This window comes from Salvia splendens, chromosome 10 (assembly GCF_004379255.2).
Source record: "Salvia splendens isolate huo1 chromosome 10, SspV2, whole genome shotgun sequence".
NCBI classification, from domain to species: domain Eukaryota; kingdom Viridiplantae; phylum Streptophyta; class Magnoliopsida; order Lamiales; family Lamiaceae; genus Salvia; species Salvia splendens.
Window position 1 is genome coordinate 3170957 of NC_056041.1, and position 27420 is coordinate 3198376.

A 27420-nucleotide genomic window follows, 5' to 3' on the forward strand; every position below is an offset into this window, starting at 1 on the left:
TTAGTTTTTAATTGAGTTGATACCCTTCCTCCAATAATATGTTTTGTTATTTTGAGAATATAAAATATATATTTCCAATAGAGGGTATTTCGGTAATCAACGACAAAACAGAAATTTACAAAGCGGCTGGGTTCTTCTGAGGGTTTGCTTCTTCAAGCTTCCGTGATAGCTGCGCTGCAATGGCGGTTACTCAAGAGTCCGACTGCAATTCAAAAACTCCGGTATGCATGATTTCGGTATTATACTAATGGTTTTTGATGATCGAATTATAATTTCTGTCGATTGATTGCATATGAATATGCCTTCACTTTGCAAATTATTTGCGCTTCCAATTCGTGTTTTTTTCGGATTTTTTTTTTATTTTTTTTTTATCGTGTAACTAAAGTTAATCATCAGCTCAATGCAGAAATTGGAATTTCAATATCCGATTTGCTTGCCGAAGCACATGAGTTGGTCTTAATTAGGACTTGTTTTTCTCTGATAACTGTTACTAAGCTGCTTTTGTATTGGTGAAACTCTTTACTGTTGTGGTGGCAATGTATTAGTCTCCTTTAATGTGGATTAGTCTTATAAGTAAGCTCGCTTTTGAGCAGGTGGTGTCTATATATATTGCATTGCTTCAATGAGATACAGATCATGGTTCGGTGAAGATTTCAGGATCTTGCAAATCTTACAGATCATTGTTTTTTCAGTTGAAAGAATCAATCCAACATTGCGGTGGAGAAGTTGCAGATCCTCAACATAGCAAATATGATGGTAGTTCTAGGCATTTTCTATAGATTGGCCTGATCTTTTTAAGGGTTAAAGATGCCTGATTTCCTATAATGTTAAATTAAACTTTCAGGTCCTTCAACGAGACGTAAGGCTATCAGGAAGAATGTTTGTGGACACCAAGGAGGAAGCAGAATTAAAAACAGAAAATCTGATAAACTACATGATATCGATGATACTGAGGTGTGTAATTTATTATGCATGGATGCGTTTAGTTGACCTGGAAATTATTAACAAACTATTATCTTCTGTCTATATTTTTGTATGATGAGTAGTTCACTTAGTTATGGTCTTATTTTTCTATGATGAGTAATTCACTTAGTTTTTAGTATATGATAAATAATACTCTGTATGTTCTTCAGCAGCATAAAATACATTCTGAAATAGTATGATATATAACCAGAGAACAAAAGGACTATTAGTTGTTATCATCTAGGACCTTGAAAGAGTTGTGGAAGAGTGCCCGGTTAGCTTTAAGGAACTACAGAAAAGAATGAGATCTGATCTGATATCTCTCCAGGGTTCTAGTAAGAATGACAATACCTGCTAGCTAGTAGTGAAATTTTGCTGCTTATTTGCTTAAGAACGAAATTTTGAAGAGATGTAGCGTTGGAGATTTGTGTCTCGGTGCAGTTTTTGTTTGGTAAAGAGGGTTTCTCTATTTTCCATCGACAATAAGCTGATTCTTTCAGTGAGCACTAAGCAGACAACATTACTTGCAGCCTGATGTGTTTTGAAAGGCTAGGATTACCAGCACATCTTAGGCTAAGACTAGTGCCTATTGGCACTTCTCACAATCATCTTAGAGTAGAGATACTTGTTTTTTAGAATAGAACAAACACGTATTTTTGATTCGCTGTGATTTCTCAAAGCAATATTATTAGCTTGTATACTGCTGTTATGACAAGAGAATCCCATCTTTCCATAATTTCCTTCCTACATGTTGAAATCAGTGCTATAAATTAGTGATCACTGTATTGAATTTGGGTATGCTATTTAAAATTTCTGAGTTAGTTCCACTTCCAGTATATCATTAAAATTATATTTGTACTTTCCAGATTGTTGGATACCTTAATACGAAGGAGGAGATGCACTGCAAAAGGATTTTATGGGAAGCAATGAATGAAAAATGTATAAAGGTGTTATCTTGTTAAGTTCTACCTTTCTTGTTCTGTACTTTCTGTTGTTCAGTTGACTTTAATGGTTTTCTGTATGCTACTGTACCTTTCTTGTGCGTGTGTTTGTTTCTAGTACAAGACTCCTCTGCATCTCTAAGTTGAAGTTTGGAGACCCAGTGTCCTTCGAATCTCTGTTTCTTTGTGAAATAATCACCATCTGGATCATTTCATTTGTTCTATCTTACAGCATGAAATATGCTCTTGTTTGTAGGGTGGTGCAGATTACTTTCTTCATTGAAGTGTATCTGTCGAATCATTCGTAAGATGTAGGTCCATGCCTTTGAGCTGTAGTTTATCATTTTGTGATGACACTTAGAATAGAAAAGTAACATATTATCTTTTACTCGTTTTTAGTATTTATATTTTTCATTTGTACTATGTACAGAAATAAGAATTGTACTTTGGTTGGTACATGCAAATGCAACATGTCCTGGACATTCTTGCAGCCCTTGGCTGCTGCTAGTTTACTTATCATATTTATCTTACTTTCACATTACTAGCTTTCGACAAGTAGTTCTTTCTGATTACTTGTGATGGGTTGAACTTACAGGCCAAGAAACAGAAAATACCTGCCGAAACAAAAAAGAGTGGCGCTGTCAAGATAGCTACTAAAACCACTGAGAAAGTGGAGCCTAAGGTTCGACAAAAAATATTTTTTCTTAGTTACTATTAAATCTGCTTCATTTCTTGGAATAATATTCAACAATTGCATTATGCTAAACATCGATTCATTAGAATTTGTGTATTGATGTTGTTGTCTTTTCCTGCAAATACATAGTATTGCTTATCAGTTATCTATCAACTTCTAACTTGATTCTATACTTGCAGAAGCATAGCTCGAGGATCAACTATGATGCTTTAAAATCTCTGGGTGGTGATTTCGTAAGTATTGCAATATTTTCTCTAAGATTTCATCCCTGAGTTTGTCATGCTGCAACATACTATTATCCCATTTGGTTTGTATCATTTGTGCAGCAGGAAAGATGTGAATCGGGCGAGTCAAGCAAGGCAGAATCGCCAAAGCAATCAAAGGAGAGTTGGTACGAAGATGATCGGAGTGATGATGAGACTTTTGGAGGTGATGAAGAAGAAGATGAGAGCCAGTACCAGTACCAAGATGAAGATTTATTCGATGATTTTGATACTTGAAAATCAAATGAATTTTTGATCCAACCATAGACATAGAGAGTTATAGAGCATCTTCATATGTTAACTGAATATATTAGAAAGTCATGTTTGTGGGACATTCCAATATGTTTACGTTGTGACACATATATAAAAGGTTTTAAAACGTATTTGACCTAAATAATCAATCAATCTAAGTGGCAACAACCAGAAAGTGTGTTTAGAGCATCCACAACTGTGCTCGTTTGGGAAGATGCCGTTTGTGCCGACGGCGCGGCACGCTGCTGTTTGCCGCTGCACTCTTGCCGACGGCACGGCGCTGCTCGATGTATCGAGCACGTCCGTGCTGCTACGTCGCCCTCTCATTCGCCAACGGCTTAGCCGTTGGCGATTTCTATATATTTTTTAAAAAAATCGAAAATAATATTAAAAATAAAAAAAATATTTTCAGATTTCCAAAAACATAGTCGTTTTATTACCATTTTTTTGAATTTTTTTATTTTAAAAAAAAATTAATCTCAAAATCATCTATAAATACACATTCATCATCCATTTTTCACGTCAAATTATCTCTCATTCATATTTTTTCATACAACTCATCTACATCTTTCTCTCTCACTCATACCCTCTCTAAATTCAAAAATGGATTTCAGCGATATCATGGTGGAAGCGGAGCGCCAAGAACAAGAATACTATGAACAATATCATGCCGCCTATGAAGTCTATGTCGCCGCCGCTACCCCCGCCCCTACTCCTCGACCAACTAGATCAAATTGCCACCACATCCCTCGTGACCGGGAGGGAGCCCACGAAAGGCTCGTTGCCGACTATTTTTCCGACGAGTCGCGATTTCCGGAAGATTACTTCCGGCGCCGATTTCACATGTCAAAACCGTTGTTTATGCGTATTGTCAACACATTGTCCGCCCGTGTTGAATACTTTCAATCACGTAGAGACGCAACCGGTAGGCAAAGTCTCTCGGCGTTGCAGAAGTGTACTTGTGTCATCCGACAACTTGTTACTGGGCAAATGGCTGACCTCTTCGATGAGTATTTGCATGTGGGTGAGTCAACTGGAATCGAATGCCTCAAAAAAATTTGCGACGGCGTTCGTTCTGCTTTCGGTGATGAATTCCTTCGGGCACCTACCACCGAAGATTGTCAACGGTTGCTTCATCTTTACGAAACAGTCCACGGATTTCACGGTATGCTTGGCAGCATTGACTGCATGCATTGGAAGTGGAAGAATTGTCCGAATGCTTGGAGGGGGCAACACTTAAGCTGCCACAAAGGCGGCGGCCCAACGCTTATCCTTGAATGGTGTAGCACAGGCAATCGACTTCACCGTCAACAGAAATCCATACCACATGGGTTACTATCTCGCCGATGGTATCTACCCAGGGTGGTCGACTTTCGTGAAGACGCACAACAATCCGCAAGACCCGAGACGGGTTCTTTATGCGCAGCATCAAGACACTGCTCGGAAAGACGTCGAAAGAGCTTTTGGGGTCCTTCAAGGCCGATTCAACATTGTGAGGGCCCCGTCTCGGCTGTGGTACGTTAAGAATATTGCCGACATCATGTACACGTGTATTATCTTGCACAACATGATTATAGCTGACGAATGACCGATGTCGGCTAACTTTAACGACGAGGATGAAGCCAGAAGCTCAACCGCAAGGTCTCCTCCACGCCGAGGTATGCATACGACAGTGCGCGAGAGGATCCAAACAAGACACACAATACGCGATACCAAGACCCACACTAAGCTACAAGATGACTTAATCAAACACATTTGGGCGAAATTCGGCAACGATTAGTGGTTTTTTAAGTTTTATGAATTTAATTATGTAATTTTTAATTTTTAGGATTTAAATTATGTACTTTTTATTTTTTAGGGTTAAAATTATGTAATTTTAATTTTTTATACTTTAATTATGAAAATTTTAATTTTTTTAGTAATTAGTAATAATATTTTGGATATTTTTAATGTATTTTAATATTGTGGAAATATTTTTATTTAAATTGAATAATAGAATGGTGAGATTCTTGAGCATGTCCTTGCGGAAGAGCATGAATGAGTTGTTATGCTCTTGAGGAAGAGCATGAAGTAAAAAAATTAATAAATGCGGGGCCAAACCCACAACCATGCTCTTTGGCAAGAGCATGATTGGGGATGCTGTTACTCAAATATACATTTTCAAATGAAATTTCAGATAATTTCAAGTGTGTTTAGTCAAATATACTTTTTACAAGCTTTTGAATCAATTATGCACTACAAGAAGGAAAAAAAAAAGATACTAGCAAGGAAATTATACAAAATAATTCACTCCTATTTTACATTGATACATAAGTTTGAAATTTATATAAATGAAACAAAAGGCTTTATTGTGTTTATTTCAATACATTATCTTATTTATGTTTAAGACGCCATTATTTAACTCTTTGTTTATATGGATATAAAATGTTTTATTATTATTTTATGTTCGTACAAAAAATTGTTATTGTTTTATACAGATATAAAAAAATTATAGTAGTAATTCTTTAATGTTTTGAACTATTAAAATGATAGGATGTTTTAAATTGAAACGAATATGAAAATTTTGTATAATTTATGTAAATTTTAATAATATAAAACAAATGATTGTATGAATTGTGTACATATAAGGCCATCCACAACGTTGTTCCTATACCGTTTCTAAACCGTTCCTTAAACTACTATTTGAGGGTCCCACTGTACTATTTTACTCCATTCCTTAACTAAGGAACGGAACCTGCAACCCTCCGTTCCTTAACCGTTCCTTAAATTACTATTCATTCAATTTCATTTTTTATTTTTATTTCCAACTCAATTCAATTAAAAAAACACACTTTAATAAAAAACACACACACTTTATTAAAAAACACACAACATTAAAACAAAGTTACAACTTAAACTTAAAAAAATTAAAAAGCACACAATTAAAATCCTAAAAAAATAAAAGTACACAATTTTAATAATTTCATCCGTCAAAGTTTGTCCAAATGTGCTCAATTAGATGTGTGTTTGTGAGTGAAATGAGTATGAAATAGGAGTATTTATAGAGTAAATAAATTTTAAAAAAATAAAAAAAATTAAAAAACGGATACAAAAAAACGGTCATAATACCGTTGCAAAATTTTTTTATTATTATTAAATTCGAATTTAAAAAAATTAATTATTGCGTCAAAAAACGAAACCCACTCGCGGGGCAGCGAGTGGGCTTCACGCGACGAATGGGAGGCCGCCACGTCGCCTCGGCGCGTGGTGGAACGGGTCGTGCCGCGTGCCGCGGCAACGACCCACGGCACGGCATAGGCACGGATCGGCGACGGTTCGGAGGCTGCAACGCTGATCCTTGGCGGGACCGTTCCGGCAGCACGGCATCGGCACCGCAACGCTCCAGCGTTGCGGATGCCCTAATGATTTTAGAAGAGTCGTGATTAAAAAAAGGCTTGAAAATAACACGCAAGTTTGAAAATAACACGCAAGTTTGAAAGATAGTTGTCGTTCCGTTGAAGACTTGAGTGTGTCCGTTGTTGTGTGGCCATAAACAATGCACCAAATCAGCAAGTTACTCATCTTCTACAATGTTCATTTCTCCCTAAGACTGTAACCTCAATCAAATTCATCCACTTCCGCAAATGGCTCTTCTACAGTTGCCGCCAATTCTGGCTGCTGCTGCTCTTCCATCGCACTCGGAGAAACTCTCCAGAACAAACGCGAGGATAACATTGTCCACTACTCAAATCCCCTCGAATCCCCGCCACCATCAACTGAAGAAGAATCGCCACAAATTGAGCGCAGTCGCCGAGGGAATCACAGCTGCGGCGGGCGATGAGAGCGTGATCCAGGAAGATGAAGCTGTAGAGCACAAGGAATCATCGGCGAGATACGATTGGACCGAGGAATGGTATCCGCTGTACCTCACCAAGCAAGTGCCCGACGACGCGCCGCTAGGGCTCACAGTGTTCGACAAGCAGGTTGTGCTGTTCAAGGACGGCGATGGAGTAATTAGGTGTTACGAAGATCGTTGCCCCCACAGGTATCTTCTCCTTCTCTCTCTCTCTCTATCTGGAATTGAGGTGGAATGGAAGGACTTTTTTGTTGAATATCAATTTTGAGTTGGATCTTGTTAATATGGATGCAGTTGTTATAGCGATTAATTAGTGAGTGTGATGATTTCAGAATGTCTGCAATGATTTTTACTTTCTAAACAATGAGTTAATGTGCAGATTATTGAGGTTAATTAAGGTGAGATTAATGGGTGTAGTTAGATTAGAGTTTTAGTGTAGATGTGTTTGATTGACTGATTGTGAAATATTATGCATAATATAGCTGTTATTATATTCAATTTTTGAAGGTTAGCGAAGCTGTCTGAGGGCCAATTGTATGATGGGAGATTGGAGTGTTTGTACCATGGCTGGCAGTTTGAAGGAAATGGTAAATGTGTGAAGATACCTCAGGTTTATTGTTATCTACCATAATTCTTCAAGTTCAAGATGTTCAAGAAGTTTTAACGTGAACGATTTATCAATATTGACTAGATATGGTTTTCTCGACAGCTCTCAGCAGGTGCGAAAATCCCTGCATCGGCTTGTGTGAGGACTTACGAGATCAAGGATTCACAAGGCGTGATATGGATTTGGATGTCGCACAAGACTCCTCCTAATCTTGAAAAGATCCCTTGGTTTGAGAATTTTGATAGACCTGGTTTTCGAGATGTTTCAACCATCCATGAGCTCCCATATGATCATTCCATCCTTTTAGAGAACCTCATGGATCCTTCTCATGTTCCTATCTCACACGACAGAACGGATTGGACAGCTAAAAGGGAGGATGCCACTGCTCTATTTTTTGAGGTGGTGGAAAGAACTGATCGAGGCTTTGCAGGCCATTGGGGTAGAGAGAGAGATCGGTCAATGCCAGACTACATACCGAACTTTCTGAGGTTTGAGGCGCCTTGTGTGCTTCAGAACAACCGGGAAATTGTTGACAAGAATGGTGAGAGGAACTACTTCTCGGGGCTGTTTCTATGCAGGCCTTCTGGACAGGGGAAGTCAATGCTTATAGTCAGGTTTGGGAATACAACACAGCCACCACCCATGTTGAAACTGTTTCCTCAATGGTACTTCCATCAGAATGCTTGTAAGGTATTCGAGCAAGATATGGGCTTCCTTTCGTCTCAGAACGAAATCCTTATGAAGGAGAAAGTTCCAACGAGGAAGCTTTACATCAATTTGAGGTCATCGGATGTTTGGGTGGCTGAGTACAGGAAATGGATGGATAAAGTGGGGCATGGGATGCCTTACTACTTTGGGCATAGCTCGATTTCTCTGCCAGAAATTCCAGCAGTAGTTGAGCATGCTCCGGCTGGATTTGTTGCCAATTTCTCAGCCTCTCAGCCAGCTAAGGGTGGGGTTGGGACAATGGAAGCACCAAACCCTGCCAACAGATACTTTCGGCATGTGGTTCATTGCAAGGGGTGCATGAGCGTCGTGAAATCTTCTCATTCGTGGAAGAAAGCTCTCTCCGTTGCTGCTGCTGTATCCACGACATTGGCAATTCTTGTTTCCGGAAGGCAGTGGAAGGTGCTGTTCCTGCTATCAACTGCAGTTCTGTTGGCCGGGGTACAAATCTGTTCGACTATCATTGCGATGAACACCACCAACTTCATCAGAACGCATAGAAGGATGTGATTCAGGAGAGTAAATTATAAGGTTTCATTTCTTACGAAACTTTGTAAGTGTGCTGTACTGATTTCTCAGTGGCTCGGGATTTGCTCACCCCTGAGTAAGCATGTATTGGTTTTACATCTGTATTCTAGGTTAAAATTTCTGCTACATGAAACATGTTTGTTTGCAGTACTGTTCATGCAAAAATATTTGAAGGTTACTTTTTAGGCACCAAACATAAAAACTAAGTATAAACTATAAACAAATAAATGTTGACAAAGAACAGTTTATCGGAAGCTGGAATCTTTCAGGTTCAATGCTCTGGGGTCTGAATTTGCAATATGATGGTCTTCATTTATTTATTTTCCGACATTGTACTAAATATATATACAGTATCCCTCCAACTCCCACCTACCTGCACTCGTTCAATTCCTCTCTCTTTACTCTTCAACCAAGAGAGAGAGAGAGAGGAGCAGATAGTGATTGATGCAGAGAAGAAGAGCATTTACTGACTGTTTGTTACTGTTCCAATTTTCAAAACCTGCCTCAACCATCTCCAGAATAAATGCAGAGGTATAATAAATAGACAAAGTTACTTCCTCTCATGACTTCTTTCTGTATTAAGGGAATACAACCAAAAGCAGGTAGCAGAAAGCTCAGCACAGAAGATATCCATTCTTGTCAAACTAAGGAATGGATTATGCATACAAATTGCTGATGCTTTTTTCTGCTCTCACTCTGTGCCTCCTTCCATTTTCTTCTTGCTCGACTCCCTCTGTTGGTTTCTATGCAGGTTCATGCCCCGCGGCTGAAATCATTGTGAAGAACACAGTGAGATCAGCTTCTGATTTGGATCCCACGATCCCCGGGAAGCTCCTCCGCTTGCTCTTCCACGATTGTTTCGTCGAGGTTACTCCTACCTCACTCTTTTCTACTTGGGATTGCATGATTTAAATGTTCAATCACCATTACTTTAACAGGGCTGTGATGCTTCCATACTACTACAAGGAAATGGGACGGAGAGGAGCGATCCTGGAAACACCTCCGTTGACGGATTTGCTGTGATAGACTCCGCAAAGAGATTGCTTGAAACCTTCTGCCCCGAAACAGTTTCTTGTGCCGACATTCTTGCACTAGCTGCTAGAGATAGCAGTTGAATATGTATGTGCATTCATTCCTCAGATGAAATTCTACAAGCAAATTTTGAATTCCATTTTTTTTATAATTTCGATTTGAATATTCAAATTTGCTGTTGCAGACTGGAGGACCCAGTGTGCAGATTCCGACAGGAAGGAGAGATGGCAGGATTTCAGCAGCTGCAAATGTGAGACCAAACATCATAGACACAAGCTTCACATTAGATGAGATGGCTAAGCTCTTCTTTGCCAAGGGTTTGTCTATGGACGACCTCGTTACTCTCTCAGGTATTCGAATTACACTCTGTCCTAATCAGATGTACTTAGCTATAAGACATCAGACTTCATATTACTGTTTCAGATTATGCCTTGTTCTTTTAGTATAGTTCCCCTAAGCCATAAATCAGTTAAATGATGGTTTAATAATGAAGCTATTATGTTAACTAACTTTAGTTGATAAAGTGCATATCCGCACACATTATTAGTTAGCTTGAGATTTATTACATTCATTGTTCGCCAAACACCATCCACCTGTCAAAGTATCAGGCTGGGCCGGGCCCGGGCCTGATAAGGGATTATCTAGGGATTTGGGCCGTCTGCTGAAAAGTGGGGTCTTGCAGATATGGCAGCATAATTTATATGGTCCAGCCCGAGCACACGTGTTATCTAGGCTGGCCCAAATCCATGTTGGGTCAAAAATGTATAGCCCAGTCCGGCCCAAAGACAAATTGTGATTTGACACTTCCAAATGCAAGAAGTGCTTCTATTGAAAGTCCTAATGATTAATAGTCTATGCCTTGCAGGGGGTCACACGATTGGAAAATCACATTGCAGCTCATTCAGCGACCGGTTCAAGCTCGACCCGAATGGAAATGTTACAGTGATCGATTCATCGCTAGACCAGCAGTACGCGGTCCAGCTAACGAAAATGTGCCCTGCCGGTGCTAGGGATGATTTGATCACTGTCAATAACGACCCGAGCACGCCATTTCAGTTCGATAACCAGTACTACAAGATACTGTTGGAGCATAAGGGGCTTTTCCAGTCTGATTCTGCACTGGTAAATGATAACAGAACGATGAACAAAGTGGTGGAATTTGCTAACAGCCAAGATGATTTCTTTGAGAGTTGGGCTGTTTCATTCTTGAAACTTTCGGTCGTTGGGGTTAAGACTGGTGATGAGGGCGAAATTCGACAATCTTGTTCGATGCCTAATCGATGATCGGATTATCACCACTGTTCGTTTCTCCGACGCTTCTCCAATCGTTGTATACTTACAAAGCTGTAAGTAAATGTGAGAACAATCCGATGATTAGAATGAGATGGAATCTGCACACCACCGTAATAGAACATGTCTTTTTTAAAAAAATAAAAAATTAACTCCTATATAAGGGAGAAAATTACATATAAACTCCTATACTATATATTGGAGGAAATTACAACTGATGTCACCTCATGCAATAATGTCTAAGCTCCTTGTCGCTAGGACAAAGGCTCTGGACGTAATAGAACATGTCATTTGTATATACAAAGATGCTTTGTTAGTGATAATATTTTAAATATTACTACTATAATGCTTATTTTTATAAAAATGATAGGTCTTACAAGGATTAATGGTTTCAACTTGATCATTATATAGGTAGGCAGATAGATGTCATGTAATGATTTTGCTAATTTTATCTAAAACATTGAAATTTATTAATTTTAGGGTGTGTTAATAGTTGTATATGAAACTAATGACAGCAACATAACTTGTTTGGATTATTGTGTTGCTGCTCTGTTAATCAGAAAATTCCAATTTTGAATATTTGAATTATTGGAATAAAGCATTTTATTCTGTTAGTCTTAATATATTGTCCATCGTTGTCTCATGTTTGTAACTGCTTGATTTGTGGTTGACCTGATGAAAATTGAAACTGAATTACTAAGTTTTGAATTTTAGACTTGAGATTTTATCTGATAATGATAGATTTGAAGTTCTAAAAAACCTTATTTATTTATTTATGAGAGTATGTTCTAATAACATAGTAGTGTATCATATATGAAATCAGACTCGGGCAAATGTTTTTGCTGAATTTGTTATTCTCACAAATCACATCACATACAAGTATCACTGTAATAACAACTTGCAATTTTACATGTTAATCTTTACTTTTTTATGTGTGGAGACATCAATAATTAATACTACTATGAAAGTTTGCATTTCAACAGGAAAAGGCCACCCATGAATGTTTCCAGTGTAGATGTGACTATTTTGGATTCATCAATATTTCAAACAGCAAAAATTACTAATTTCATTGCCCACAACTGAGTCCATGCTAAACTTGGCAGTTTGCACCATTTAAAACTTACATTGAATATTCTCATAAGTTTACATTTCGAAGTGGTATAAGTTTTAAATTTCCAGAAGTTCATAGCAATTCGTCACAACAACCCACCCAAAAATAAAAATAAATTTTATTTTTATAAAAAACCTAGAAATGATTAATGAATTTCCGACGTGGCCCACCAATGAACCAAGATTCCATGGGATTTACAATGATGTTTCATTGGAGATTCCACTATAGTGACATTCACACCAATAGTATTATTTATTTTGATAATTAGATAATTGACTAATGTGGGGGTGGCATCCAATTTACAAAGTGTCGGGGGGACATCAACAATTATGTAGATAAGCATAAAAAGATGATAGATTTGATCGATCATGCATAAAAATGTTTCTCCCTAATGAAATATTTCATGTTCCCCTAAAGAAGATTAATCATGAAGCTAAAATGGCGTTTGGGTGAGATTATTTTTTACCTCTTGACTTATAATCTAAATTATTTGAACACAAGCTTTGCTTAATTAGTAAAATTTGAAATGTTACATCTTGTAATATAGCCACTTTGCAGTCCTGGTTAGGAAGTCAAGTCCTCCACTAAATTCTTGAGTTGGGGACAGACCGAAATCATTTCTCTATAATATTAGTAATATTTTATCTAGAGAGTGTAGAAATAAATAAATAATAGGCTGGTTTTGGTTGGTTGGTTGGTTGGTTGGTTGGGTAGACACCACACTAAAAATAAATACGCTGACTTTAGAGTTTAGACCCATGAGAGTCTTGACTTGAGTGAGTGTTAGGAAGCTTCTGAATTTATATTAAATCTACAAATAAATTATGAGGTTTTGGGTAACTTTGGATATTAGAATATTTAGGAGTTTATTAGTGAAAGTACTTGAATAATTGAGTTTACTAGCTAAAGATAGAAACATTAGTTAGATTGAGAAATTCGGGAGAGAAAATGAAAGAAATATTAAATTAGAAAGTTATGTTTTAAAATAATAAATCATAATAAAATCATTTTTTATTGTTATTTATAAGTTTATAAATAAATTGGGGTCAAGGAACTTATCTTTTTGAAATCTCATAAGATATTGTAAGAGCTTATTAATAGTTTAAGGAGCTTATTAATACTCTCTCCGTCCTATAAAAATATGTGCACTTTCCATTTTCCTTTGTCCCATAAAAATATGTGCATTCTATTTTTGGAAAGTTATATCAATTTAATAATGTAGTTCCTACTATCCACCAACTCTACTTTAATTATCATTCTCATCATTTCTCTTACTTTACCATACCATTACCCTCCTCCCTCTTAATTTACCAATTTTATCTCAATTCCCGTGTCATTTCATCCGCCCATATTTTTATGGGATGGAGGGAGTATATAAGAAAATATTATTCCGTAATGTTCTTACTTCATTTAAGGATAATTAGTAATTAAAGATTAATATATATGTACTATATCAGTATATGTAAGACATGTATGCTATTGGTAAAAAGTTTCACAGCTTGGGACATATTTATATTTTTTTTATTTAGTCTGAAAATATGTACTACTAACTTTTTTTTTCTATATTAAATGATATTCAAGGAAGAGAACAAAGAAAGAGACTATTCAATTTGTACGACTACTGTCATACTAAAATTAATTAGATTAAGACGTGTGGCGTTAGTTACCTCCTTTTGTCATGCACATGTCATGCTAAACTCTTAATTTTTCGATTTAGTCTTTTTTTTTATCACAAACTCTATTTTTATATACTGACAAACTGAACTAAATTTTTCGTTTGATTATAGTTCGAACATATTGCTCGTCCTTAATATTAATAGTTTGGTTTAAATTAATTTGACCCCTGAATAATTACTCATTTTGCGGTATAATGTATGTATTTTTTCTTCATAATTCAGTTATATATTTCTTAGTCCAAACTGTATATATAGACCAATGTATTTGGACTATAGTCTATAGATATCAGAATAACTACATAGTGATAATAAAACAAGTCATACTAAATTAATTAAGCATTAAAAGTATAGGGTTAGGCCTATATTCACTTAAAAGTAGGTATAATTTTCCCTTAATTAACATGATTATTATAAGTTCCATTCACAAGAGTGTGGCCCATACCGTTAATATTTTCTAAATCTCAAAGTGGAGCAACACATAATTTCTTTATATATATATCAACAAAATCTGCGCTCAATGCAATATTATCCTTTCCTATTTTCTAATTTTCATTGTATATAATAGTTACATTTTACACTCAATAGTATCTACATTGCACAACTAAAAATTAATGAATTGAGAATGAGATTATTGGGTTTTCAGTTTTCATACTTCTCTCTAACTCCCACTCATGATTACTCGTTTACTAAGTCAATTCATAATATAAGGCCCACTTATATCTAGGGATGTAACCCGCAACCCGTGGGCTGGCCCGAATAGCCCTCCAAATTTATATGGTTAGGGCTGAAAATTTCTAGCCCGATAAAATTAAAACCCGATTAGCCCGCACCCGATTAACCTGCAACCCGTTAGGGCTAGACCCGAAAACCCGATGAGCTAGCCCGAAAACCTGATGAAATTTCTATTATTCTATTTTTTACTCCTAATTTGACACTTCATTGATTAATTTTATAATATAGATAACTAAAAAAATAACTTTCAATTTTATATTAAATATACAAATTATATATTGAATTTTTATTAATATAATAATTGATAAATAAATTAAAACTTCAAATTCACTTAAAAAATATTTAAATTTCTAAAACATGCATTAAAATTTCACGAAATATCTCAAATATTAGTATTTGATCATGTTTATGATTGAGTTTGCCCATATATCTCAAATTTATTATAATTAAATATTTTACATTTTATGAATATAACTAATTTTCATCATTATTTATTGGATCGATCGCATGTTAATCTTATCAGTAGCAACCCGATTAACCCGTTGGGCTAGCCCGAAACCCGAGCTTTTAGGGTTATGTTTGAACTTTTACAACCCGAAATAATTCACAACCCGATTTATCTGCACCCGATTGACCCGCAACCCGAGTAGGGCCGGCCCGAAACCCTATCGGCCGGTCTGATTGACATCCCTAGTTATATCATTTGTTGATTAAATAATAATCTAGTAGTAGAGTGTAAAAATGAAATAACAAAACATGAACGATGAATGATGGATCCTTCACCAATGAGAAAAGAATAATATTTTCTAATTGGGTGGTGTGGATTCTTGAAATCCGATTTGTGAGTATATATATATATCCAAGATGATGGAAGCCTATTGCTCCCAACTCATATCAAACAAAAATCACTCACATTCACTCATGGCCACTCCCCATTTCTTTTCCACCTTCATCAAATCTTCTTCCCTTTTCTTGCTTCTTGTTTCATGTTTTTTAGACCAAACCCATGCTTTTCAACCCAAAAATACTAAGATTCAAGACTCCTTCCACACTATTCAAATTAGCTCTCTTTTTCCAGCCTCTGTTTGCAGTCCTTCCAAAGGTAACAATTCTCTCTCTTTCTCTCTTGCATTTGCATGTTAAAAAAGATAGTTTTCTTCTTTTTTCTTAGTTTCAGACATTTTCTTGAGCTGTCCAGTTCAAACATGAGAGGGTTATGACCAAATTTATTCTGAGATTTATTGTTAACAAACTTACTTACTACTATAAGATAATGATGTCACTGTATTAGGATGATATTAAGATGAAATTATATAAATATATAGAATCCAGCATGATAAAGGTGGAATCATTAGTTCAATTAATCAACTTTATAAATTTTCTGTCTTCTGTCATCTTTGAATTAATCACCAAAGCTTATATGATATGCTGAAAAGGTAACAAAACTTTTATATATTTGTCATTTTCCAATTGTAAGAATATGTGGTCTTTCTTCTTTCGACATGCAACGATATTATGAGATGAATATAGTATATGGTTACTTTTTTTAAACATGCATTAAGTCATTTTCAAATATTTAACTACCAAAAAGGAAGTGGGCGGTAATCCTTTTTGTAGCATGGTCCAAGAGCAATAATGTTAGCATAAAAAAAGTTGTAAAGGTTCGGTTTTGGCATAATGTTTGGATTTATGGCCACCATTTCATAATTCTTAATTTAGATATTGAATCATTTTGTTAGAAGCAAATATCAAGTGGTTAACACTTAACAGCTATTTTTAAATTAAACTTTAGGCTTCACGTGGACAAACAATACACAATTCAATTAGTGACCTTGTCTTGTTTTGCTGCGTGTTTGGGCTATTATGGTCACATAATAATAATTTAACTACGAAAATATAATTAATAATAATTTCTTATATCTGTGAACAGAAGTTATATACTACTACTAGTGTGGATTACATATTGTTTATATTCATTTCACACTGTCACACACACCCAGCCACCGATGAGTTATGCTCCGCTGTCATGAATAGAAATTCTTACTAAATAATTAGACTTTTTTTTATTTGAATAACTCATACAAAAATAAAAGACAATCATATTATAGGCAGAATCCAACCCAATTGTTACAAAACCCAATCCTCCACTCAAAACCAATTAATTGGATCCCACAATCCAATCAATTCCACACCAAACGTAGTACTTTAGCAATTTACAAAAAATTGGTCTTTATCCGCCCTATTAAATACGAGTAGTATTAAAATTTAGAAAATAAACTAATTAAAACCCCACTTTCATGAAAGTAGTTAACGCATCAATTTTATTATCGAGAGCAGTTATAGACGTCTATAATGACTCATCTGCCTATATGTAGTTTGTGATTAATATTTCTCTTTTAGTGTAACTTTTTTCGTGGCCTAGCTTGTCAATTTGTCATATTGCAAGTGCGAATTAAAGAATTTTAACCCACTCATGCCTTGCAATAGAGCTAATTCTTCAATCTATTGCAATGTGCGTTTGTTATGAAATTCATGTAATTTCATGACATATTATTGAATACATATTTGAATAATCAGATATGATCAAGAAGAGACCATCCACGCTGGAAGTTTTCCATCGGCACGGCCCGTGTTCTAAACTCAGCCGAGACGAAGCCGGCGCTACGCCATCTCTAAAGGACATCCTCTCTCATGACCAATCCCTAGTCGAGTCAATCCATGCCCGCACTAACCCAACTATAACCACAAACAAAGTCAAGGACAAAAAAGTCAACCTCCCTGTACAGCCTGGTAGCTCCCTAGGCTCTGGAAGCTACCTTGTTTCCGTGGGCTTAGGCGTCCCCAAGCAAACCCTCTCCCTCATTTTTGACACGGGGAGCGACCTAACATGGACCCAATGCCAGCCATGCGCTCGAACCTGCTACAAACAACAAGACCCGATATTCGACCCTAAAACCTCGGCCTCCTACTCTAACATATCGTGCACGTCCACGGCATGTTCCCAGCTCTCCTCCGCCACAGGCAACAACCCCGGCTGCAGCGTCGGGACGTGCGTCTACGGCATCCAGTACGGCGATCAGTCGTTCTCGGTAGGGTTTTTCAGCAAAGACACCCTCACCATAGCCCGCGACGTATTCACAAACTTCCAATTCGGCTGCGGCCAAAACAACCAAGGGCTCTTCGGCCGAACCGCCGGACTGATCGGCCTCGGCCGGGACCCTCTCTCGATCGTATCTCAGACCGCGACGAGGTACGGGAAGTACTTCTCCTACTGCCTCCCGTCCAAGTCGAGCTCCACCGGCCACCTCACGCTCGGCAAGGCCCGAAGGCCAGGAAAGGGCGTGCGGTTCACGCCGTTCGACTCCACGCAGGGCTCGTCGTTCTACTTCATCACCATCGCCTCCATCTCCGTCGGCGGCCAGCCGCTCCCGATAGGGCAGGCCGTTTTCAAGACGGCCGGCGCGATCATCGACTCCGGCACGGTGATCACGCGGCTGCCGCCGGGGGCGTACAGCGCGCTGAGCGCGGCGTTCAAGCAGGGGATGAAGAAATACCCGGCGGCGTCGGCGTACTCCATCTTGGACACGTGCTTCGACTTCTCCAACTACACAACCATCACCATCCCCACCGTGTCGTTCGCATTCGGCGGCGGAGTGAAGATCGACGTCATCCCGTCGGGGATACTGATCCCGGTTAGCACCACGGTGGCGTGCCTTGCTTTCGCCGGAAACGGAGACGCGGCGGACACCGGAATCTTTGGAAACACGCAGCAATTGACGTTTGAGGTGGTGTATGATGTCGCCGGAGGGAAACTGGGATTCGGTGCTGCTGGATGTTGATTCAAATAAAAAAAAAAATCAAAGCATATGAATTTTCTCCAAAGAAAGGAAATATGTTAGTGTGATTGTGATATGTATATGATATGATTTCAGAAAATTTGAAATAAAAAAATTGTGTTTCAAGAAACAGAGGTGAATTGTTGGAGTGATAGTGAATTTGAATTTGTGATGCACGATGCTCAATTACAACTTTGGACGTATTCATGTCGCTTATTTCGTTAGGATGTGTGAATATGTTTGTGTTTTTCACATTCAAAACTTATAATTTGACAACAGAGGAACGGTGATGTTTGAAACCTAGCTTAAGCTCATTATTTACAAATTGAAGTCTTCTGCACAAAATGCAAAATTGAATTCTATTTATAGTACATTAGCCAATAATGCACAAACATATAAATAATTGGTCATGGGCTAAGCCAAGAATATTTGTACATTATCAAAATACAGAGGTTCACAAATTCCTGATTAAATTTATTTATTTTAATTGTCCTCTAGTTTATTAATTCTGTACTTGCTAATATATACTCCTATATAATTATTGATTTGTGACATGCATATTTGGGATGTGAATCGAATTTCGAATACACGATGAACGTGACAAGTTTTTTTCAATTTTGGTCCCTACACTAATCACGGGAATATAAAACGCGTCTTTGCGTGTCGTTTTACATTTTTCCCCATTTTACAATTTGCCAAAAGAGCGTGACGGACGCCATTGGCCCACTGGGCCCAATTATTCCGGAAATTACACAAGAGAAAAATATACTACTATGAGTTATGGGGTATTATTCAAATATGAATATGCACTCTTTCTTTTTTATTTCGTCCGACAAGAATATGCATTTTTTAATTTTGAAAACTCTTTCATCTCTAATGAGGTCAGACTCATTTCCCTTTAATAATACTTTAATTACTTTATCTTTCTACCTCTTTCTTACTTTACCATTTTTGCATTAACATTTGCGTTGAACTCAAAGTGGATATTATTTGGAGACGGAGGGAGTAGTAACTACAACTCCTATTCTTCAAAGACCAATTAAACAAAACTATTGCTTAATCTAAATAAAAGAGTCACTAGGAAAAAGTAAAACAAATTTAATGAGATATGCATGGAAAACAAGAACTAATAACACTAATTTCAAATAAGAATGTATAGGTAATAGTAGTAGATATTAATGAATAATCTTATTGAGTTTATAGCGTCAACTCATGGCTCGTTTTCTAAGTCAATTCAAAAAATAAAAAAATCCCACTTAGAACAAATTATTGGTGTCGATTCTTGAAATCCTACTTGTATAGATATCCAAGATGATGGAAGCATGTGGCTCACAACCCATATCACATTAGCATTTACATTCACTCATGGCCACTCCTCATTACTTCTCCACTTTCATCAAGTCTTCTTTCCTTTTATTGGTTCTTGTTTCAAGTTTTTTCGATCAAAGCCATGCTCTTGACCTAAAAAATACTAAGAATCAAGACTCTTTCCACACAATTCAAATCAGTTCCCTTTTTTCAGCCTCTGTCTGCACTCCTTCTAAAGGTAACAATCTCCAACAAAATTTAATTTGAGATATACTATTAGAATGAACATTTTCTGTTGAATTTATCATGTGTCATATTTTTAGGATGATATTCAAATAAACAATGCATGTCAGACACGGCCCGTGTTCTAAACTCAGACAAGACGAAGTCGGTGCTAGGCCATCGCTGAAGGACATCCTCTCGCACGACCAGTCCCGAGTCGAGTCAATCCATGCCCGCCTCAATCCAACCCCAAGCGTGGACAAAGTTGGGGACAAAAAGGTCAACCTCCCCGCACGGTCAGCAATCTCCCTAGGCAATGGAAACTATCTCGTTTCCGTGGGCCTAGGCACCCCCAAGAAAACTCTCTCCCTCATATTCGACACTGGGAGCGACCTAACATGGACCCAATGCCAGCCGTGCGCTGGAACCTGCTACGGACAACAGGACCCAATATTCGACCCTAAAACCTCAACCTCCTACTCCAACATATCGTGCACGTCCACAACCTGCTCCCAACTCTTCTCTGCCACAGGCAACAACCCCCGCTGCAGCGTAGGGACGTGCGTCTACGGTATTGGGTACGGCGACAAATCATTCTCGGTAGGGTTGTTCAGCAAAGAAACCCTCACCATCGCCAACGAGGTATTCCCAGACTTCAAATTCGGTTGTGGCCAAAGAAACCAAGGTAACTTCGGCCGAACCGCCGGCCTAATCGGCCTGGGCCGGGACCCACTATCGCTCATATCGCAAACCGCGACAAAATACGGAAATTACTTCTCCTACTGCCTCCCGTCGAAGTCAAGCTCCACTGGCCACCTCACACTCGGGAAAGCCGGTGGGCCCGCAACAAGCGTACAATTCACGCCGTTCGACTCCTCCCGATTGGGCTTCACGTTCTACTACATCACCATCGCCTCCATCGCTGTCGGTGGGAAGCAGCTCCCTATAGGGCAAGGTGTTTTCAAGACGGCCGGCGGCACCATCATAGACTCCGGCATGGTGATCACGCGGCTGCGGCTTACGGCGCGCTGAGAGGGGCGTTCAAGGAGGGGATGAAGAAGTACCCGGCGGCGGCGGCGAGCGCCATCTTGGACACATGCTTCGATTTCTCCAATTACACGAACACGCCCATCTCCATCCCCACCGTGTCGTTCGAATTCGGTGGCGGAGTGAAGATCGACCTCAGCCCGTCAGGGATACTGTTCCTAGTAAGCCCCACGGTGGCGTGCCTTGCTTTCGCCGGAAACGGCGCCGACACTGACATCGGAATCTTTGGAAATACGCAGCAGCTGACGTTCGAGGTGGTGTATGATGTTGCCGGAGGGAAGCTGGGATTTGGAGCTGCTGGGTGTTGATTCAGATATCTGTCCTTTTTTAATTAAGAATCAAAGAATAATATGCTAATGCGATAAAAGCTTTATGTACTTGAGATCTTTCATTGATATGATTTCAACAAATTTCAATTATAAATGGCAATTCACGAATTCCGTTTAATCATTAATTAGTCTTCGATTTTTTTTAAAAAAATCAGGGGATGGGAAGTGGGAACAGAGGTAGATCATTGATGGAGTACGTACTAAACAAGCCCAACAGCAGTAAAGCCCAAGAAAGAGTATCAGTTCGGCATGGCTAAAGAGTATCAGTCCGGCATGACTCAAGAGTTCAGTTCGGCACAACCACAGAGTTCGGCCCCAGCCTACAGCTCGGTAAAAGCCAAAACTCTGCTCTGGTCGGCATCAAGCTCTACTCTCAGATCGGCAAAAGCTGCTCGGCAATAATTCAGCAGTCCGGTCTCAGTATTCGACCGAACTAGGAAATAGTGGACTCATGCAAGATTTCCACCTCCGCTACACCGACGATCTATTTAGTGGTGTCAAGCAGCCATTAACTCATGCAGGATAGTGGACCCATGCAAGGTCGCCACGACCTCCACGACATCCACTACCTAATAAATGCTGCATGCCACGATCTAGGTTCAATGTATAAATAGAACCTAGGTCAGATAGATATTTTCTTCTGAAAAACTTCTGTTAAGCTCTATAAAGAGAAAATAGCAAATAGCAAGTCTGTATTGTTAGCTGTAGAAAACAGATCAAGCAATACAACTCTGCCCTCTTTTCTTCCCGTGGATGTAGATTTACCTCAGTAAATCGAACCACGTAAATCTCTGTGTTGATCTTCATTTATTTTTACAAGCATTCATCACCATCAAAAATTCGCTGATTCATCACTGGCGCCGTCTGTGGGAAACAGAGAACCAAATTTGTGATAAAGCGAATTTTTGAACCCTTTTTCCACCCCAAAAAAATGCATACCAGATCACATACCACCCATAATACCGTTCGTGATCACCGTGAGGAAGCTAGTCCAGCTCGTAGGTCTGAAAAACGGCCTCGGGAGACATCTACCTCCGGTTCTCACGAAGGAGGAACAAGCCACTCCAGGAGTCATCGCACCGAGTCTTCCCAGCAGCCCGATTTAAATGAAGCTGTCAAGCTGTTCTTGGCCGAGAAGCAGGAGGAGTTCTTAACCTTCCTGCAGAAGAGCCAACAGCCGGAGAAGACAACGACGGATTCTCCCTCCTCATCCAGACATGAAAGTCACTACCGCAGTAGTGACGTGTCTTCCAGGAGAAAGAATCCTCAACCCCGACATGTTCCTGTTCCTCCTCGGTACCGGAACCACAGGAGAACTCCATCTCCTCCGTACCGAAGAGATGTCGGGTTCGCCATGTACGGAGCATTAAAGACTCCGTTCTCGGACGACATCACCCGAACTCCTTTGCCGCGGAACTATCGGACACCGTCAATGACTTATGACGGGCTAGAGGATCCTCATGATTTCTTGGGACGCTATCAATATAATATGGCGAACCAGGGTCTCAATGAGGTCCACATGTGCAAGCTGTTTCCCGAGCTGCTCGTCGGGAACGCCAGAAGATGGTTCGACAGCCTTCCTCAAGGCAGCATTAGATCCTACCGAGATCTAATGGATGCTTTCCACAGGAGGTTCTTTCAGAAAGCGGAAGCCCGGATCACTTCGGCTCAGCTGCTTTCCATTCGTCAAGGTCGCGACGAAAAAATCAGCGACTTCATGACAAGATTCCACAAGGAATGCCTGCAAGTAGACGATCTCAACGATCTGCTTGTCATCTCGGCATTCCAAAATGGAATCCTGCCCGGAGCTCTCTACAGGAAGCTCGTTGAGTGCGGTCCGCAGACAGCTCAGGAAATGTGGGACATTGCGGACCAGTACTCCCGGGCCGATGAGGCAGACCGTCTCAAACGGTCGTTAGACAGCTCATCGTCCCGAGAAGACAGAAGGAAGCCCGATCATAGCGATCGGGGGCATCCTCGCCGGACTCCATTTGAAAGAATTCAAAGGGCTCCGGTGCAAGACAGATTGGGACCCCGTCTCAATCCCGAGAAGCCGCCCGCTCAGTTCGTACCACTGAACAAGTCAAGAGCGGAAATTTTCGAACTACATTCCGATATGTTCGAAAGACCAAAGCGGATGACGAAATCAGCCGCGCGGCGACCTCAGGATCAATATTGCTCCTTCCATCACACCCACGGTCACGATACCGAGGAGTGCCGAGATTTGGCTGCAGGTATTGATGTTCTTGTGAAAACAGGAACGTTAAAAAAATACCAAAGCAAGCAGCCGAAAAAGAACAAAAAGCAGAGAGGTGCGAACTGCAATCCTCAGGATCCGAAAAGGCATGAGGATCCCGAAGACGACGACGAGCCGCAATATGATGGAGTAATCCTGACTATTGATGCTCTCCCTGCCGGGAAGACTAAGTCGTCCCTAAAAGCAGAACGCAGAGGTTCCAATCAAGAGGAGCCAACACATAAAAGGCTGAAGAAAGACGAAGTGATTACATTTTCAGATGCCGATCCCGTCCCAGCCATCTCTCCTCACCAAGACGCTATTGTCATTCAAGCCGGAGTGGCAAACAAACTGATCCACAGAGTATTTGTGGATACAGGAGCGTCAGTCAGCATTCTTTTTAAAGAATGTTTCGATAAAATGGAAGTGGATCCAGCTCGACTCAGTCCGGCTCCACTTCCTCTGAAAAGTTTCGCCCAGGAGGACACCCGCCCTGAAGGTATTATCAGCCTTCCAATCACGGTGGGAAAAGCGCCTACAAGCTCCAATACGATGATCGAGTTCTTTGTGGTGAAAGCTCGGTCCCCGTACAATATCATCCTGGGGAGAGACTGGCTCAACACAGTTCGGGCCGTTTGCTCTACTTATCACCTCACCATCAAGATCCCCACTAAAGGTGGGATAGCGGTCATCCGAGGTGATCAAAAGAGAGCAAAAGAATGTCTGCAGATTGCGCTTAAAAGTGCCGAGCAATCAGTTCGGCACCATCAAGCATAGCAATCACAGCAACCGGAGTCAGAGGCAAGCGAGATGACCGAAGTCACTTCAGAGCCGAACTCAATGACCGTTCAGTTATACGAAGATGATCCATCCAGAACGGTCAAGGTCGGCTTCGCAGGAACGCCTCTACTCCGGGAAAAGACCATTCAGCTCCTCAAGGAGTACAAAGATGTCTTTGCATGGTCTCCGTTGGACATGACCGGAGTGCCCCCCGAGGTAATCACTCATCGGTTAAATATTGATCCTTCGGTCCGGCCGATAAAACAGAAGCAAAGACTCTTTGCGGCAGAACGAAGTCAAGTCATCCATGACGAAGTCCGTCAATTATTGAAGGCGGATGTGTTATTCGAAGTGAAGTATCCTTCGTGGGTGGCCAATCCTGTCATGATCAAGAAAAAGGAAGGAGGATGGCGGATGTGCATAGATTTCACCGATCTAAATAAGCACTGTCCCAAAGATTGCTATCCCCTTCCGAACATAGATAAAAAAGTAGAAGCTTTGATAGGCTTCGAAATTTTCTGTTTTCTTGATTTATACAAAGGATATCACCAAGTGTTGATGGATGAGAGTGACGCTCCGAAAACAGCTTTCATTACCGATTTCGGCATTTTCGCTTATAAAAAGATGCCATTCGGTTTAAAGAATGCCGGAGCCACTTATCAAAGGATGGTAGACAAGCTTTTTCGGCACCTGATTGGAAAGGAGGTTGAAGTGTATGTTGACGATATAGTCGTCAAAAGCAAAAGCACTTCGGAGTACGAGCTCAACCTCAAGTCCACTCTCAACGTGCTCAAGAAAGCCAACCTCAAACTTAATCCCCAAAAGTGTACCTTTTTGGTAGATTCGGGAAAGTTTCTGGGTTGTTGGGTTTCAAAGGACGGACTCAAGGCAAATCCCTCAAAAGTTCAAGTCGTTCAGCACATGGCAATGCCGAAGTCCATACATGACGTGCAAAGGCTAACCGGATGTCTAGCCGCACTGAATCGATTCCTTTCCCAAGCAGCCGAAAAGCAACTGCCGTTCTTCAAGGTGTTGAAAAAGGCACCAAAGTTCGAGTGGGGAGCCGAGCAGAAAAAGGCCTTTGACGAGCTCAAAAGTTATCTAGCCGAGCTTCCTATTCTCTCTGCTCCAACCGAAGCCGAAGTAATATTCTTATACTTAGCGGCGTCAGATCAAACCATCAGCGCGGTGCTTGTACGAGAAGAAGGCCTAAAGCAGTTTCCCATCTACTTTACAAGCCGAGCATTAAGAGGTCCAGAAACAAGGTATCAACCTCTGGAAAAAATTGCTCTGACGTTAGTAAATGCAGCAAGGAGACTGCGGCCATACTTCTATGCTCACAAGGTATGTGTCTTAACCGATCTGCCTCTTCGGCAAGTTTTGACCAAGCCAGAAGCATCAGGCAGAATCGCCAAATGGGCCATAGAGCTGGGAGAACACTCAATCGAGTACCTACCTCGGAAAGCCATCAAGGGACAAGCCTTGGCAGATTTTCTTACAGAGGCCAAGTTCGATCAAGCAATCCCTGTCATTGCCGAACAAAAAAATTCTGCCAATGCCGAACTAGCACAGCCCTTGGAATCCGAAGTAGAGCCGCCAGACTGCTGGAGCGGATTCGTAGATGGAGCTTCAAACAAGATGGGAAGTGGAGCTGGTATTTTACTCGTCGCTCCCGACGGACACGAGGTAACCTACTCACTTCGGTTCCTATTCCCCACTACTAATAATGAAGCCGAGTACGAAGCCCTCCTTGCCGGACTCCAGTTAGCGCAAAGTCTGCTCGTCAAATCTCTCAAAGTCCATTGTGATTCACAAGTCATAGTAAATCACATGTTGGGTACAAATGAAGCTCGTGACGAGAGAATGAAGAAGTATTTGGACAAAGCGCAAAGCATCAGCCGAAGTTTCTCCTATTTTCGGATAATCCGCGTTCCCAGAGCGGAAAATAGCCGAGCAGATACCTTAAGTAAGTTGGCCTCAGATCCGAGCTCAAAGGCGGAAGAATTAATGCATCGAAGCATTGATGAAGCCGAGGTACATTCGGTATCTAGCTCGCCGAACTGGATGACGCCAATCTTGCAGTATCTGGATCAGGGACAATTGCCCGAGGATAAGAGAGAAGCTCGGAAAATCACGTGCCGAGCACTTCGGTATGAACTTCATGAAGGAGTCCTCTTTAGAAAGTCTTACCTCCAGCCGTTATTGCGGTGCGTAGGACCAGAAGAGACGGACTACATCCTCAGAGAAGTTCATGAAGGATCGTGCGGCAGCCACATCGGAGCTAGAGCTTTAGCTAAAAAAGTTCTAAGATGGGGATATTATTGGCCAACATTGGTACAAGAAGCAGTGCAGCTCGTCAAGACATGCCCGAAGTGCCAAATCCATGCAAATATCCCAAGGATACCGCAGACCGATCTATCCACCATGCAAAGCCCTTGGCCTTTCATGCAATGGGGCATAGACATAGTGGGACCACTTCCTCAAGCTCCTCGGCAAATGAAATTCCTAATCGTTGCCGTGGACTACTTTACGAAGTGGGTGGAAGCTGAACCATTAGCTACGATAACGAGCTCGAAGGCATTGGATTTCGTCTGGAAGAACATAGTGTGCCGATTTGGCATACCCCACATCCTCATCTCGGATAACGGGACTCAGTTCACCGACAAGACGTTCAAGAATTGGTGCCAAGAGCTGAATATTCAACAGCAGTTCACTTCGGTCTCTCATCCACAAGCAAACGGACAAACGGAGGTAACAAATCGTATCCTGGTGAAAGGGTTAAAAGCTCGGTTAGAACAAGCCAAAGGACAATGGGTAGAAAATCTCCCTCAAGTCCTATGGTCCTACCGAACTACACCCACAACCTCCAACGGTGAAACTCCGTACAGTCTGGTATACGGCACTGAAGCCGTGATTCCGGTGGAGATCGGCGTACCCAGTCCCCGAACTCTAAATTTCTCCTCAGAAATGAATGACGACGGACTGAGAGCCGAGCTAGATCTTGCCGAAGAA

At 40.3% G+C, this 27420-nt stretch overlaps 3 protein-coding genes and 2 pseudogenes across 4 annotated transcripts; all 5 read left to right on the forward strand.

The window, feature by feature from the left end:
* The first annotated feature begins 90 nt into the window (after positions 1 to 90).
* Positions 91 to 3255, forward strand: LOC121752958. Of its 2 annotated transcripts, none has more exons than XM_042148066.1 (7): positions 91 to 221; positions 693 to 756; positions 845 to 954; positions 1830 to 1910; positions 2500 to 2586; positions 2778 to 2831; positions 2925 to 3255. In XM_042148066.1, exons 1-7 carry the CDS (start codon positions 180 to 182, stop codon positions 3096 to 3098), a joined length of 612 nt encoding a protein of 203 aa, XP_042004000.1. In that variant the 5' UTR covers positions 91 to 179; the 3' UTR covers positions 3099 to 3255. The 2 variants fall into 2 exon arrangements, with proteins under 2 accessions (XP_042004000.1, XP_042004002.1); XM_042148068.1 differs by having other exon boundaries at positions 2928 to 3255.
* A 3358-nt stretch (positions 3256 to 6613) lies between these two features.
* Positions 6614 to 8956, forward strand: LOC121752060 (protein TIC 55, chloroplastic-like). The gene is made up of 3 exons (XM_042146940.1): positions 6614 to 7137; positions 7456 to 7558; positions 7658 to 8956. Exons 1-3 carry the CDS (start codon positions 6737 to 6739, stop codon positions 8789 to 8791), a joined length of 1638 nt encoding a protein of 545 aa, XP_042002874.1. The 5' UTR covers positions 6614 to 6736; the 3' UTR covers positions 8792 to 8956.
* A 145-nt stretch (positions 8957 to 9101) lies between these two features.
* On the forward strand, positions 9102 to 11463 carry LOC121752061 (annotated as a pseudogene).
* Positions 11464 to 15519: 4056 nt separating this feature from the next.
* On the forward strand, positions 15520 to 18710 carry LOC121752235 (aspartyl protease family protein At5g10770-like). The gene is made up of 2 exons (XM_042147189.1): positions 15520 to 15752; positions 17228 to 18710. The coding sequence occupies exons 1-2, from the start codon at positions 15572 to 15574 to the stop codon at positions 18487 to 18489; spliced, it is 1443 nt and encodes a 480-aa protein (XP_042003123.1). The 5' UTR covers positions 15520 to 15571; the 3' UTR covers positions 18490 to 18710.
* Positions 18711 to 19774: 1064 nt separating this feature from the next.
* Positions 19775 to 21510, forward strand: LOC121752236 (annotated as a pseudogene).
* Positions 21511 to 27420: the final 5910 nt, after the last annotated feature.